The 16,859-nt window shown below is 44.6% G+C and overlaps 1 protein-coding gene across 3 annotated transcripts in view; it reads right to left on the reverse strand.

Moving 5' to 3' along the window:
• LOC120926570 overlaps nt 1-16,859 on the reverse strand; it is a 69,204-nt gene that overhangs the window by 43,652 nt on the left and 8,693 nt on the right. For 2 of the 3 annotated variants that reach the window (XM_040336650.1, XM_040336649.1), the window contains exons 3-5: nt 6,794-6,860; nt 6,166-6,239; nt 2,318-2,351 (exon numbers count right to left, since the gene is read on the reverse strand). In XM_040336650.1, the coding sequence (XP_040192584.1) occupies nt 2,318-2,351; nt 6,166-6,239; nt 6,794-6,860 (175 nt within the window). The remainder of the gene's footprint in view (nt 1-2,317; nt 2,352-6,165; nt 6,240-6,793; nt 6,861-16,859) is intronic. The other variant, XM_040336651.1, reaches the window with a different exon arrangement.

Genomic DNA, 16,859 nt, shown 5'->3' on the forward strand with positions numbered 1-16,859 from the left:
ATACTGCACCTGCCACAACAAAAGAGGTTTTCAGCAAAGATTCCAGTCTTATCTGTTGGATCCCTAAACATCTGAACATTGTCCACCGGACAAGTTAGAGTTTTATTCACACAAGAGATAGCAGCGTCAACTGATGGCACGCTCCACTTTTTGGTGAATTTTTCCTCCATGGGGTAGAGTAAAGAAAACGCTTATCTGGGTGATCCCAATTAGCATATACAAGCTTCTCTAGCAACGGATGCACAGGAAAAAGGCATGTAGCGCCTGTGGGGGTTTTAGAGAACCCAAAGAAGAAATGGGGCTTTTGGCCGACTCGGTTAAGGGCAACTTAAAACACAGAACGGACCAATTCTGTAAGGGATTGCACCAGCAACTTCTGAGATTGCGAGACTGAAAAGGGTTTTTCTGAAGTCGAGTCCTCAGAAGAGGAAACATCAGTCTGTCCCTCTTCCCGGTCCCCTGAGGGTGACCCATCCTCATCTGCCCACTGCTGCGCTCTTGCTTGAGGGCCCAGGGAGGGGGGGGGGATCTACCGTGTTTTTCCCCACTCTGGGAAGAAGATGCAATTAAAGTAGCTAACCTCTCTTCTAACTCCACCAGAGCTAAAGACAAAAAGTCTTCAGTAACGTAGACAGGGGCTGAGATGTTGTAAACAGCTGCAACACCTGACAGTCCCAATGGCTTACCCTGGCCAGCTGTTTCTGGTCTTTCCGGGGAGGATGGCACTGTGGGAGGCATGACTAGGATCCTCGGAGCCAGATGGTGATGCCCTTGCACCCTTTTTTGGATGTGCTTGCACCCTCCTTCCTGGAAGGCATAGTCCTAAGCACAAAAGCACAGGTACAAACAAAAATGCATCCACTGCTGAGCTATAGTCCAGCAATCTTATTTATATGCTGCTATTACTGCTCAGCCTGATGCTGAGTAGATGTGTCTTTAGAAATACCTGTATTTACCACCAGCTTACATGGCCTGATCCACTCCTGTGTCCCTCTGTCAGCCAAATGCTCTTAGAGGCAACAGCTTTAAACACAAAGCAGACCTGGGCCATGTGAAGACCTGGGCCATGTGAAGAACATTGATGCCGAGCCACGCACATGACGCACCCCTTTTCCCCCTTCCAGGAACGCCTCTATTTAAAAAAGTAATTCCAGGGTGCGTGCTGTTTGGAACACCGGTGTGGAGGGAGAGAAAGGAGGAGGGAGGAAGGGGGGCTGGGCCACACGCCACAGCCTCCATCCGCAGTGGGGGGGAGGAAGAGGATTGGAAGCAGCCCACAGTCCGAGGGGGGGGGGGGGGGGGAGGAGGAGGGAAGGCCACATGCCACAGCCTTTGGCCCTCAACGGGGGTGGGCGACATCTGCCTCGTCAGGGGACTGCCACGTGGGGACCTCCGACAATTGGGCGGGCCTGGCATAAGCAATCCCCCCTAACATCCTTCCGGGTGCTTAGACTGCATCATGGAGGAAGCCAGTTGTTCCACACAAGCCTGCTGACACTGAGCGCAATTACGGAGGAGCATGGTTCAGGTATGTGCTTTCACACGCTCTAGTGGTGAGAGACTTAGACAAGACAACAATTTACTCAAAAAAGGGAAGAAATCCATAAGTGAACTTGAGTTCCTTAGGAATATCTTCACTTGCCTTTCCCGCCGCAGGATTCTGCTGGCAACCAGACAGACCCAATCTTCACCCATCACAGCGGGCTGTGTCATAAAACCTTCAAGGACCGGGTCCCTTTTATATGGGGTCAACTCCCTTGGACCTGTACAGCACCCTGACAGAAAATCTTTGGTATTAGTTGTATGACCAAAGTGCTGGGTCCCACGAAGCCTGGGTACCATCCACTGTAGCCTATTTAAATGGATCCGGTTGCATAGCCGCTTGATCCTGCAAGGATCCTTCCAGTGGAGCTCTTCTTTAGCACTTCTTTAACTGTGACCAACACCTTAGACACTGGTAAAAAAAAAACGGGAGGTACTCCCTGTATGGCAGGGGTTATATAGATGGGGACTCCCTGTCTTGGGTGTGCCAGTGTCTGTCACCTGAAGGTGGCCTATAACCCACATAGTAATTACTATGATGCTTTGTGTCCCGTGATGTACGATAAAGAAATTCAGTTTCCTCTAAGATCATTCAATAGAATTTACTTCACTCAAATACCCAAAGTTCAAATGTTGACCATAAGTTATTACACAGGCCTCTGAAAATGTAAAAAAACAACATTTTTACTACTCTAGCTTGTATTTTTAGACTTGCCGATTGTTTAACATAAATTTTCATATTATAGCAACCGAAAAAAAAAAAAAAAAAACTTACCCATCACAGATTGAATGAAGGTACTATATTGCTCCTTAAAAAAAATAAAAAAAAAAGTGTGTTATAAACTCAATAGTAAGACTTAACAGAACAAAAATAAGCACGATTTCCACTGACTGCTTACTTACTTAACCAAAACACCAAGATCGAATTGGTTCTAAAGGCAGAAGGTATTTACCATAATGCATTCTCTGCTTTAAAAGGTAAAAAAAAAAAAAAAAAACACAACACTTCCGTGTGCAGCGGCCCTACCCCCCCTATACTTGCCAATCTAGATCTAGCATTAGGACAGCAGCAGGAGCCATTGACTCCTGCTGCTGTCAACCACAGCCTGTAAAGAGAGAGCAGTGGGTGGGGCTGAGCTGCATTCTGGGTGTCAAGACGCACAGAGCACAGCTTGGCAAGTGCTTGCTGTGGAAGCACCCAGAAAGGGAGAGCAGCCAGGACCACAGAGCAGGCAAGTTTACCATATTTGTTATTTTAAAGAAAAAATAAAATTCAAGCTACAATCACTTTAAAAATGCCCAACTTATGTAGTATAAGCTTGAACCACAATGTTGGTGCTGGAATCCAGAGGTGCTTATTCATTTCTCAGTAATTTTTTTGCAGAGTTCTGGCAGAAATATGCAATTATTGACGTGCTAAAATTATTTCCTTGGCCTTCCATTTTCCTTGGCTCACTCTCTCAATGAGGTTGTCCATCACATTGATAAACAAAAACAGCCATGAAAAGCGAAAAAGGGGCTTTAACCAAGTTGTTGATATTTGCATATTAGATCACACCAGTTTTATAAGCTCTCTGGGCAATTTAGAAAATAATGGAGGAAACTGGGTATCTGTACAAAGACTGGTGAAAGCTTACAGCGCATAATGCGAACATAGATGCACTTTAAGCCTACATATATTTAGCTTTACCAGCCCCATTTCTATGCAATTCCAGAAAGTCAATTGTGAATAGCAAAATTCTAGAGGGATCATTATTGCCTTATCTTCTCAAACATGTGCTAGCTACACTGAAGCAAATTTTTCAGATGTCTGATCTGTTCTTGCAATTACATGACTGCAGTGGAGAATATAAACCAAAATGTAATATGCTTTTACTTTGCAGGGGAATAAAGAGGAAGTAAAACCCATCAGGGTTTACTTCCTCTTTAAACAGTATATTGAAAGGTTTGCTTGCACTGTTTAACCTACTTCTAAATTAAGCTCCTAATTGCTAGCACATACTGCAGTTTATTCCCATTGGTCTGTATGGAGGAACAGATTTACACTTCTTTACTTTTACTTAAACTGGGCATGACTGAACCAAACCATAATTATTATTCAGGATTAATATAGCGCCAACAGTTTGCACAGAGCTTTACAACATGAGGGCAGACAGTAGTTACAGAACAATTCAATACAGGAGAAATCAGAGGGCCCTGCTCGTTAGCGCTTACAATCTAGAAGGGAGGGTTAAGTGAAACAAAAAAGATAACGGTGGGGGATGAGCTAATGGAGAAAATAGACACACAGTTGTTAGGTGTGGGCAGGATAGGCTTCTCTGAAGAGGAGGGTTTTCAAAAATCGTCTAAAAGCTAATAGAGTAGGAGATAAATTGGAGAGATTGGGGTAAGGACTTCCATAGGATTGGAGAGGCTCTGGAAAAGTCCTGGAGGCAAGCTTGGGAGGAGGCGACGAGGGAGCTAGAGAGCAGGAGGTCTTGAGAGGAACGAAGAGAACGAATAGGTTGGTATTTTGATAATGGGTCAGCGATGTAGCTGGGGGCAAAATTGTGGATGGCTTTGTAAGTAGTTGTCAGTATTTTGAATTACATTTTTTGGGTGAGCGGAAGCCAGTGGAAAGATTGACAGAGGTGTAGCAGATACTGAGCAGTTGGTAAGGTGGATGAACCATGCCCAAGAATGTTTGTCCTTCCTCCCCATTCCTCTCGCTGGTCTGCAATCACACTATACTACAAGGAAGCGTTCATGGGTACGCTTACCTCATCACCTTTGCCAGCCAGACCGCAGGAATCCTTGCTTCCATATTTTGATCTATGGAGAGTTCTGTACTCATGGTTTTTACTCGCATTGAAGCAAACCATACTGGACCACAAGTGAAAAGTGGCCTGGGACCACATATACCAAGCAATCCAAGGCACAACTTGGAGCACTCACACTACACAAAGGAACTGGACCAAGTGGGTGAATTGTACGCAGGTACACCTAAAGCTGCCTGTTTTATCCCGGTTTTAAGTGAATCTCCATTCAGATAAGCGTTTACTGCAGTCAGAATATTACCGTATTTATCGGCGTACACCGTACACTTTTTTCCCCTTAAAATAAGGGGAAAATCGTGGGTGCGCGATATACACCGATACCCGCTTCCTGCGCTCAGTTTGAATGCCTGCGCCGACATATACCGAGTATACTCGGCTACATTCGGCCAGGCTCGGCTTCGATCGTGCTCACGCATAAACGGCACAGAGCGTGAGCACGAGCAAAGCCGAGCCTGGCCGAATGTAGCCGAGTGTACTGCACTCGGTATATGTCGGCGCAGGCATTTAAACTGAACGCGGGAAGCGGCGATTCGACGGGGAGACAGCGCCGGAGAAGCCGGGAGGACACCACCGAAGCCGCAGACGGATGCCGGACCCGACGAGGCCGCCGCGCAAGACACCAAAACTGTAAGTACTAAAATGTTTCTTTTACAGGAATTGCGGGTCCACATTAGGGGTGCGCGCTATATGCGGGAGCGCGCAATACCCCGATAAATACGGTAACTAATTTATGATTAGTTGCTAAAGCTACACTCCTTGCAATTATGATGCAAAGTAAGGTCCATGAGAGTCAACTCACTAAGAGTTAATACCGCAGAAAAAAAATAATAATATATATGTGGTAAAAATGCATGGGGAAACAATTGCCCAAACATTAATGTCCTAAACAACAGATGAAACAGCAGCTGAATAGGAAGAAAACCGTGGCATAATTAAAAATTATGAAGGAAAAAAACAAAAAACAAAAACAAACACAAAACACACACACACACACACACACACACACACACACACACACACAATCTCTGCCACTCCCTAACCCAAAGCACCTTGGGGCCTCTTCCCCCCCCAAACACTGGGCGATGGTTGTGGGGGATCTGCGGGCAGGGATTTATCAGAATCTGGAAACCCCTTTCAACAAGGCGTCCACCCTATGTATCAACAAAAACGGGGGGGGGGGGGGGGACACACACACACACACTTTTTAACAATTCCTTTATTACATCTTTTTTTTTTTAAATGTCCTCCGAAGTACATCCAATGGCCATTATGACGCCCAATGCAACGCTGGACCAAAAAAAAAAAAAAAAAAAAACCTCCGGCCCCAGCTGACTGCCTGCTCTTTCGTCTGACAGTTCTTAAATAGCTAAGAAAAGGAGTCAACCAGGGACATCAACTGTTGGCCCCGCCCCTTGTGACATCACCAACCAGGAGCATGCATGTCCTGAAAGAGGAGCACATGCTAGAAAATGTGAGAGGACGAACGAACTTAAAAAAAAAAAAAAACACCCAACAGTGATAGAGATGCCCAAAACGTTGTGCAATCCTATGGAAAAAAGTAGCACACCAGTAATACAAGCAGGAAATTAGAAATCTGTGATTACTTTGTTCATAAACAGTGTATTTCCATAACTTTTTTTGTTTTGTTCAGATTGCAATGAAAAGGCCATTTTAACATAGATAAAATTACACTTTATGTAGATGGTATATAGTGTAAATCAAAGTTTAGCAAAAACAGAGTTTTCATTTTAGTTGTGAACGGCTGACCTTTTATTCTAGATTTACCATTAAAAGGAATAAGAATTACCCTTTCTGGTGTTTTTTCTTTTTCACGTTTTCCTTCTCTAGTTGTTTTTGGTTCAAAATCCCATTGCACACGTCCTGACATTAAGAGGAAAAAAAAAAATAAAGTAGTATGATAATGCGTTATTACCTGTAATACTATATTGACCAAGTAAACAGTGTAACATCTTTTAATATAAAAATAGACAAATTAGTTCAAAGAATGGTACCTAAAATTAGCCTATCCACCTTGCTCATTCAAGACCCATCATCATCCCCGCACTCTACTACCAGATCTCTTAGTAAGCTCAGGGTTGAAGCTTACACAGGTCTAAGTGCTGAGAACTGGTGACTGGCATGAGCACTGCGAGGAGGAGAGGGTGGTACTCTCTGCTGAAATGTGCTGTGATAGTGCACCCCCTTGGGGGGGGGGGGTAGGCATGTCGCCCTGGGCTCAGTGGAAGCGAACTAAGGCTATGTTCACATTTGTACATTGTGGGGGAAGCGTGCAAAATAGCATGCCTTTCAACCTTTGACCTGGAGATGTGGCTCCTGCCCGACCAGGAGGAGCCTCAGTCTCTCCTACACCGTCTTGAAAGAGGACTGGGGAAAAATAGGATTGGGATATATAATGATCTAGATAGTACACTTACCATCAGGTGCATTGTATGTGAAGTCAACTATATTCACAACTATATCCTCTTCAAATGCATGATCATACTGTGAATAGAGAATCGATTATTATTAGAAGAAAGGATTTATACAGCACCAAAAGTTTGTGCAATGCTTTACAGCAGTGTTTCTCAACCTTTTTACCTTCGAGAAACCCCTGGCAAAAGTCAGATCTCAGGGAACCCCTGAATAATTTGTAAAACTCAAGGAACATTGACGTGATCAGCAAGCCAATTATTCTTAGAAATAGCATAAAACAATAGAATATCAAAATGTACCTCCTTAATGTAAAACTTGTGCTTGCCCTTTTGCACAGATGCTCAATTCTGAATTAAACTTTGAATAAGCTCTGTACAGGGGGCAGCAGGGCAGAACACAGGTGATCCAGTAGGGCACATTAGGTGGGGAAGGGATGGCGCGGCGCAAGAGAGCATAGCACAGCACAGGGGGGGCCAGGAGGAAACAGCACAAGGGGGCCAGGAGGAAACTGGTGGGCACAATAGTGGCATATTTAGTAATTTTCCTCATGCAGAGTAGCTCAGGGAAGCTGCTGGAATGCCAGATTCCTACCCACTCTTCTTTCTCATCACACATTCACATGCAGGCATCTAGGATGGAGGGAGGGGTGGCTGTGATCGGCATTGGACAATGATGTCAGTTGCCTATGCACTGAAGCCTGCTTTGCAGGGATTCAATCCACCATTCACCTGCTTGTGATAAATAGCAAATCGTGGCGGGACCTCTCGCGGAATCCCAGTTGAAAAACACTGCTTTGTAAGACAGGAGGCTCATGAGAGCGCAAGGGATACAAAAGTTATAATGGTGAGGAGATGAGTAGATTGAGAAAGTAAAAAGTTAAAGGGAAGTTAAAAAGCTTTGTAACGCCCCTCCTAACAGCCATCAAACAAATGATAACTAAGGCCTAGAAAAAAGGATTTTTTAATAACAGCTTACCTGTAAAATCCTTTTATTGGAGTACACCACGGGACACAGAGCCTTTATTCATTACATAGTGGGTTGTATGGTCACCAGAGGTGATTGGACACTGGCACAACCAAAGAAGACAAGTTCCCCTCCATATAACCCCTCGCCTAGGGGGAAGTACCTCAGTTTTGTAGTAAAGCAGTAAGGTTCCCATAAGAAGGGGGGGGGGACCTCTATGTCCCATGGTGTACTCCAAGAAAAGGATTTTACAGGTAAGCTGTTATTAAAAATCCTATTTTCTTTATCGTACACCACAGGACACAGAGCCTCTATTCATTACATAGTGGGACGTCCCAGAGCAATGCTTAATAAAAAGGGTGGGAGACACAGATCCAAGCAGGCTGTAAAAAATGGACAAGAAGCCCTAGAACGCTGTCTGCAGCACACTACGCCCAAAGGCAGAATTCTCATGTCCTCTTACATCCATTTGATAGAATTTGGTAAATGTATAGACTGAAGACCAAGTTGCAGCATTACAGATCTGAGCCATTGAAGCCTGGTGATGCACTGCCCACGAAGCACTTATTGCCCTGGTCGAGTGTGCCTTAACAGAAAAAGGAGGAATCCTGTTCCTTAAAACTATAAGCTGGTGGATTTTGATGCCGCTTAACCCTTCCTGGGACCATATGGCATAATAAACAAAACATCTGTTTTGCGTATCTGGGCAGTTGCCTGCAGATAAACGTTTACTCCTCTCACTACATTTAGAAAGTGCAATAACTTTTCCCCCGCTGACCAGGAAAAAAGTAAGGCAAAACAATGCCTTGATTTAAATGAAATGCTGATACCACCTTTGAAAGAAAGGTAGGATGGGGCGTAGTACAATTTTGTCCTTGTAAGAAAAAGCTGCCAACTCTGATACTCTTCTAGCAGAAGAAATAGCAATCAAAAAGGCCAATTTCCTGCTCAAAAGAATCAAAGAAATATGGCGGATAGGTTCAAAAGGTTGCTTTTGCAAGACTGACAATACCAAGTTCAAATCCAAGGGACATAAGGGAGACTTGACTGGCGGGTTTATCAGCAGTACTCCTTGAATGAATGCCCGGACTAGGGAATGAGATGCCAGCAGTCTCTGAACAAAATCTCTAATCGCATCCACTGTAAAACATAAGGCCTTAGGCAGATTCTCCAAAAGTTTGATCTGCTCTGGAGGCAGATCCTTCAGCCCTTGTTTTACTTGTTCCTTTAGAACCAGACACATACCAACTGCCGCCACGGCAGGTTGGGCCACTGCCCCAGCATGGAGAAAGGAAGATTTCAGTAAAGATTCCAACTTCTTTTCAGAAGGATCTTTAAACACCTGAGCATTGTCCACAGGACAAGTTAGGTTCTTATTTACACAATAAATAGCTGCATCTAGAGAGGGCAGACTCCACTTCTTGGTAAATTTCTCCTCCATAGGATAAAGAACATCAAATTTCCTAGGGAGGTGAAAAAACGCTTATCTGGATGTAACCAATCTGCATAAATCAGATTCTCCAGTAAAGGATGAACCTGAAAAAGAGCATGCAGCTTGCTGGGAATGTAATGAACCTAGGGAGGAGACAGGTGATTCAGTTAACTCTGAAGGGGGCAACTTGAATGTAGAGCGTACTGCTTCAGCATAACATTGCACCTGTGATCTTAGAACCTGGGAAGCAGAAAAGGGTTCCTCCGATATCCCCGACTCCTCATCCTTATCCCCTGAAGGTGTAACATCCTCATCTTCTGAAATGAGATCCAAAACAACAGAAGGAGCTCGGCTTCGCTTTTTGTCCTTTTGTGAGAACTCTGCGATTAACGCAGCGATTCTCCCTTCCAAGTTGTTCAGGGCTGTCGCCAAAGTTCAGTGACATATGCAGGCCCAGGCACCTCAAGAGAGGCTGCTACCCCCGATAGAGGCAATGGCTCATCCTGTATAGGTACTTCAAATCCTACAGGAGAGGAAGGTACCGAGCAGGTATGGCTAGAGCCTCCTGTCTCAGGCAGCGGTGCTTTTTGTCCTTTTTAGTCCCAGAATTTCTTCTTTGGGAAGACATATTACTGAGCAGAGCCGATGTACCCAAGTGCATATACTGTGCTAGTTTAGCAATTTACATAAACATGCAACTAATAACACACAGTTTCATGCTAAAGTAGGTGTCTTATCTGGGAGTGCTCAGCCAAAACCACATAGAGACCTTACGTTCCATTACGCTGCTGTGTCCCATCAAGGAGAGAGCTTCAGGCTAGCGAGTCCGGCCTGAGTTTTGCCATCCGGAAGCATGCCCGCGCACATGCATGCCTGCGATCCCCGCCTCCCCCAGTCATTCACCATAACGTGCGCCCCCATGCGTGCGCATCCTAGGGGCTAATGGCGGCGCTCTGAGAAGGACACTGAAACTGGGAGGAGGGAGAGGCATCTGACCCTGGCAGAGCTCTGCAGCGGAGGAGTGTGCTTGTCCGAGAGAACTGACACTGTTATGGAGCATGGCGAGTAAAACGCAGCTCTTTACTCCCTCTAGTGGTTGCCAACGAAAAAGACACCCAAAAAAAATAGGAAAGGTCCTTAAGCTTCATACTTAGGACTCTTTCCTGCTTACTTTATCCCCACCGCAGGTTTTAAAACCAATCTTCCCCCATCACGGCGGGGTATGTGTGCCAACCTTCAGAAGTATGGGTTCCTATCTAAAGGAGGCCTCTTTCCTGGGCCTTGTAAAAGACTGCCAGGACTTTTAGTGTATAGTAGCGAAAGTGCTGGACCCTAGAGCCCAGTCCTCCGAAGAGAGACATTACAGGCGACACCTCGTCACGAGGCCCGTATACCATCCAGTGTTGGCGTAAAATTTTAGGCGTCTTGGATGGACCCAAAAGTGTACCTCTTTTACCCCCAGAGATTTTCTTTGGCAGAGCTTCCTTCAGCACATCCTACTCGCGTCCAACACCTTAGACCATGGGTGCTCAACCTGTGGCTCTCCAGCTGTTGCAAAACTACAATTCCCATAATGCCTCAGCCTTTGGGAGACATGCTTGTACCTGTCAGCGGCTTGCAATGCCTCATGGGAATTATAGTTCCGCAACAGCTGGAGAGCCACAGGTTGAGCAGCCATGCCTTAGACACTGGAGGTACTTCCCTTAGGGGAGGGGTTATATGGAGGGGAACTTGTCTTCATTGGTTGTGCCAGTGTCCAATCACCTCTGGTGACCATACAACCCACTATGTAATGAATAGAGGCTCTGTGTCCCGTGGTGCACGATAAAGACATTTCTGTTTTTAGCGGAAGCTGAACATAGGATGAATCTGCCCTGGATTCATGTGAAAATGGAGGCCATTCATAAAGATAACAGACAGTTTTAAAGAATCTGGCAACCTTAGAATTTAATGAAACAGTGCTTATGCCATTATGACTTGTTTTTATTCATTATAGCTGGACCCTCCTTTGTTTCCCTTTCTCTTCACTATAGTTCTAATTTATTCTCCTAACATTTGATAATGGCCCATTCCAGGCTTTTGGTGGACCATTAGCCTCCTTAGTAGAGGCTGAGTCTAGTTATAACAGTCTGACAGCCTTAGCACCTGAAAAAAAAAATGAAATTTTGCTGGTTTCACTCTGTTCAATCTCTATAGCACACGCTTTGTCCGCTGTAAAATCAGCAACTGCTGCTACTGAATATTTTCTTGAGTTTGCAATTTTTATATTTTTGCTTGCAACCAACATGTCTGACACCTTGCAGGTGAACTTTGTAATGCACTACTTTGTTTTACATGTCCTGATACTACCCTTCTCATAGGGATGGCCTTGTTATTTGTCCATTTATAAACTCAATAAACAAATTGCACAAGAAAAGGTTTGTAATGCTATATGGTAAGTAAACCAAAAAAATATTTTATTGGCACATCACAAAATGATGTGAACGATCATTATAGTGTATTATTGTATTTAACCAATATGTATTTTTTTTTACATTAGGTACACTTGCATACAAATGTATCTACTTCGAAACAAATACACAGGGCAACAGGTGGTCGACAACATGTTCTCCGTTACTGGTATAGACTATAAAAAGAATTGAGAAATACAATTTTCCCTCACCCAAGCCCAAGTGAAAGAGCAGAAGACCACTGATAACTTCTCACTCTTGTCTCTCCTACTATCATCATACAGCATACCCGATTGGCTTCCTGACCTGGTCATCCCTCTCACAGTGTGAAAGTTGCAGTAACATTGTTATACTTACCTGCTCTGTGCAGTGGTTTTGCACAGAGCAGCTCCGATCCCCCTCTTCTTGGCACCCCACCGCACTGCCCCATTCTCACCGACTGTGACTGACCGCAGCGGCAGTCATTTACTGTGTCTCAGCCAATGAGGAGGGAGAGACCGGAGAGGGGCTCTGCTCTCATGCACATTGCTGGATCGAGATCAGGCTTGGGTAAGTTTTAGGGGGGCTGTGGGGGGGAGCAGCACACAGAAGATTTTTTACCTTCATGCATCAAGATAAACAACCTTCAGCCTTTACAATCTCTTTAATCACTTGCCTACCAGGCACTTACACCCCCTTCCTGCCCAAGCCATTTTTTAAGCTTTCAGCGCTGTCACAATTTGAATGACAATTGCGCAGCCATGCTACAGTGTACCCACACACATTTTTTATCATTTTCTTTACACAAATAGAGCTTTCTTTTGGTGGTATTTAAAGCGGGAGTTCACCCATTTATAAAAAAAAAAAAAATTCTCCCCTTAGCTTCCTGCTTGTTCGGTCTAGGGGAATCGGCTATTTGTATTAAAATATGAGCAGTACTTACCCGTTTTCGAGCTGCATCTTCTTCCGTCGCTTCCGGGTATGGGTCTTCGGGAGCGGGCGTTCCTTCTTGATTGACAGCCTTCCGAGAGGCTTCCGACGGTCGCATCCATCGCGTCACTCGTAGCCGAAAGAAGCCGAACGTCGGTGCGGCTCTATACTGCGCCTGCGCACCGACGTTCGGCTTCTTTCGGAAAATCGTGACGCGATGGATGCGACCGTCGGAAGCCTCTCGGAAGACTGTCAATCAAGAAGGAACGCCCATTCCCGAAGCCCATACCCGGAAGCGACGGAGAGGATGCATCTCGTAAACGGGTAAGTACTGCACATATTTTAAAATAAATAGCCGATTCCCCTAGTAAAAACGAGCAGGAATCTAAGGGGGAAAAGTGCCCTCTAAGGGTGAACCCCCGCTTTAATCACTGCTGGGTTTATTTTTTATAAAAAAGAAGACCAAAAATGTTTAAAAAAAAAATATGTAAATTTTGTAACCAAATAATTTTTCGGCTTCACTGATGTGTGCAGATGAGGTGGCACTGATAGGCTGAACTGGTGGGCATTGATGAGGTGGCACTAATATGCCACACTTATGGGCACTGATAAGTGGCACTGATGGGCAGCATGGATAGGCGGTACTGATGGACATTGATCGAAAACAGTGATGGGCATTACTGATAGCCAGCACTAACTGGCAGTGCTAATGGGCACTGATTGGTGGCACTGATTGGCGACACTAAATTGCTATACTGTAACCAGGGACACAGCCGATCACATGGTTAAAGAGCCGCGGACACAGCTCTTTACAGAGATTAGGGTCGCACCGTGTCCTAGCAACACGGTGCGAACGCCGCAGGTGGGTGAGAGCCACCGTTCTGGGACGCTGTCACGCCCCCACGGTCAGTTATAATGCACACCGTGCCATGCATGCGTAGCTCACAGTACATTTACGGCACCCGCTATGTGCGAATATGAAGTGTCATCGCAGCCCATCCATTTAAACGGCTATATGGAGTAAACCCAAAAGGAAATTTGTGAGAAGATGGAAGTGCTTCTGCACTGACAGTGCAGCACTGGTGGGCATCCTTTGACAGCTAATGCTGTTATAATGTGCTAGTATGTGGAGTATACTACTGTATTATGACATAAACCTGCAGAAGGCCCATTTAAAAAATAAATAAAAAAATGCTGCTTAAAGCGGGAGTTCACCCATTTAAAAAAAAAAAAAAAATCTCCCCTTAGCTTCCTGCTCGTTCGGTCTAGGGGAATCGGCTATTTATATTAAAATAGGTGCAGTACTTACCCGTTTTCGAGCTGCATCTTCTTCCGTCGCTTCCGGGTATGGGTCTTCGGGAGCCGGCGTTCCTTCTTGAGTGACAGCCTTCCGAGAGGCTTCCGACGGTCGCATCCATCGCGTCACTCGTAGCCGAAAGAAGCCGAACGTCGGTGCGGCTCTATACTGCGCCTGCGCACCGACGTTCGGCTTCTTTCGGAAAATCGTGACGCGATGGATGCGACCGTCGGAAGCCTCTCGGAAACCTGTCAATCAAGAAGGACCGCCCATTCCCGAAGCCCATACCCGGAAGCGACGGAGAGGATGCGTCTCGTAAACGGGTAAGTACTGCACATATTTTTAAATAAATTGCCGATTCCCCTAGTAATAACGAGCAGGAAGCGAAGGGGGAAAAGTGCCCTCTAAGGGTGAACCCCCGCTTTAACCACTTAAGGACCGGACCAATATGCTGCTAAATGACCCAAGGGGTTTTTACAATTCGGCACTGCGTCGCTTTAACAGACAATTGCGCGGTCGTGCGACGTGGCTCCCAAACAAAATTGGCGTCCTTTTTTCCCCACAAATAGAGCTTTCTTTTGGTGGTATTTGATCACCTCTGCGGTTTTTATTTTTTGCGCTATAAACAAAAATAAATAGAGTGACATTTTTGAAAAAAAAATGCAATATTTCTTACTATTTGCTATAATAAATATCCCCCAAAAACATATATAAATTGTTTTTTTCCTCAGTTTTGGCCGATACGTATTCTTCTACCTATTTTTGGTAAAAAAAAAAAAAATCGCAATAAGCGTTTATCGATTGGTTTGCGCAAAATTTATAGCGTTTACAAAATAGGGGATAGTTTTATTATTATTTTTTTTTTTTTACTACTAATGGCGGCAATCAGTGATTTTTTTTGTGACTGCGACATTATGGCGGACACTTCAGACAATTTTGACACATTTTTGGGACCATTGTCATTTTCACAGCAAAAAATGCATTTAAATTGCATTGTTTATTGTGAAAATGAAAGAAAACACGGCTTCCCCGTGTTTTCTTTCATTTTCACAATAAACAATGCAATGGCTCTCCCCGTTCTTCAGCTCCAGGGAGCGATCGCGATGGGGCGGCTATAAACGAATAGCCGCGCAGTCGTCCCGGATCGCTCTCCGCGGGAATCCGACCGCCGCATGTAGCCGGGGGGGGGGGGGGGGGGGTCCCGACCCGACCCGACCCACGTCTAGGCAGGGACGTACAGGTACGCCAATGTGCCTGTACGTGCCATTCTGCCGACGTACATATACATGCGGCGGTCTGGAAGTGGTTAAAGCAAAATTCAGGTAATTGTAAATTAATACAATACAAAATTATGTATTTTATAAATGCCTGGAATTTAGATTTTTCTTTTTATTTAGCTGCTTGATTAAATTTACATCCCATAAACAAACCTTAAAATACAAATCCCCTTTTCAATAATTATCCTGCATGCTGCAAAAAAACATATGCAAAAAAAAGTCATATACTGAACATACGTGGATGTGTCCCAATATGGCTGTGTAATCTCCAAATGTGATAAGGCCATTACTCTGGAATATAAGGTTGCAAGCTATTATCTGTAAGGTTTATTAAAGATGCAGAAGGAGATTGGAGCCATCTAAAATCCTTGGGGCTGTGGCGAAGAGAAGAGCGATGATTATTACTCCTGGAAGAGGAATGTCGCGTACACACGATTGGAAATTCCGACAAGAAAAGTCCGATGTGAGCTTTTGGTCAGAAATTCCAACCGCGTGTATGCTCAATCGGACTTGTGCTGTCAGAATTTACACCAACAAAAGATTGAGTGCAGGTTCTCTATTTTTCCCCGATGGAAAAAGTTTCCTACCGGAAAATGTTGCTTGTCTGTATGCAATTCCGACGTTGAAAAAACATGCATGCTCAGAATCAAGCAGAAGAGCCGAAATGCCTATTGAACTTCATTGATCTCGGCTCGTCGTACGTCACCGTGTTCTTGACGGTCTAAATTTCCGACAAGATTTGTGTGACCGTGTGTATTCACAAGTTTGAGCCAACATTCCGTCTGAAAAAATGCACGGTTTTCTTGTCGGAATTTCCGATCGTGTGTACGCGGCAGAAGGCTATAAGAGACCCGGGACCTATTTGATACATAGGTCCAAAAAGAAGGTGAGAGCAAACCAAAAATATTTGGAATATCACATGTGGCACATTGGTGTGGAGAGTTTTGCATCAAGAAATAGGCACAGATTGCCCATATACTATTTATGAACTTTTAATAATTTATGGACTTGATATTACTGAAACATATGGCAGCTTTATGTAGTGTATATTCATCACATTTGGAGATTGCATAACCATGTTGGAATATATATATATCTATTTTCAGATCATTATTTGTTTGTATATAATTTCCAGCACACAGGATTTACATTTTTTTGGGGTATTAAAGCGGAGGTTCACCCTAAGGCTGCATTCACACCTAGGCGTTTTTACGCCTGTAGCGCTACGCCGCTGCCGCCAGAGGGCTGAAAACAGATGTTCCTCTATGGAGATGGTTCACATCTCCACGCCGGACGCCTGTCGCGTGAAAAAAGGTCCCGGACCTTTTTTTCAGGCGTCTTCGAGCTTTCGGCTAGGAGATGGGAATCATCTCCATAGAGGGGGTCATCTTGGGGCACATCTAGGCGGACAATACCGGCGTTTTGTCGCCGGAAATCGCGGTACAAAACGCCGCTATTTTTACCGCGATTTGCGGCGACAAAACGCCGCGATTTCGTCCGCCTAGATGTGAATGCAGCCTAAAACATGTATATACCATTCCATCCAGCATACTGCCGACATGTACAGTATGCCGTTTTTTTTTTTTCCGCTGTACATACCCTCGTATAGCTATTCCCCCACATGTTTTTTAGGGTGAACCTCCGCTTTAAGGTTTATGTGATTTAAATATAAAAATCGGTAGCGGGGCATTATTTTTGGAAATAATTTTAATGGATTTTGCACATATTTTAATACTGTGA

This window comes from Rana temporaria, chromosome 2, assembly GCF_905171775.1.
Source record: "Rana temporaria chromosome 2, aRanTem1.1, whole genome shotgun sequence".
In the NCBI taxonomy this organism is placed as follows: domain Eukaryota; kingdom Metazoa; phylum Chordata; class Amphibia; order Anura; family Ranidae; genus Rana; species Rana temporaria.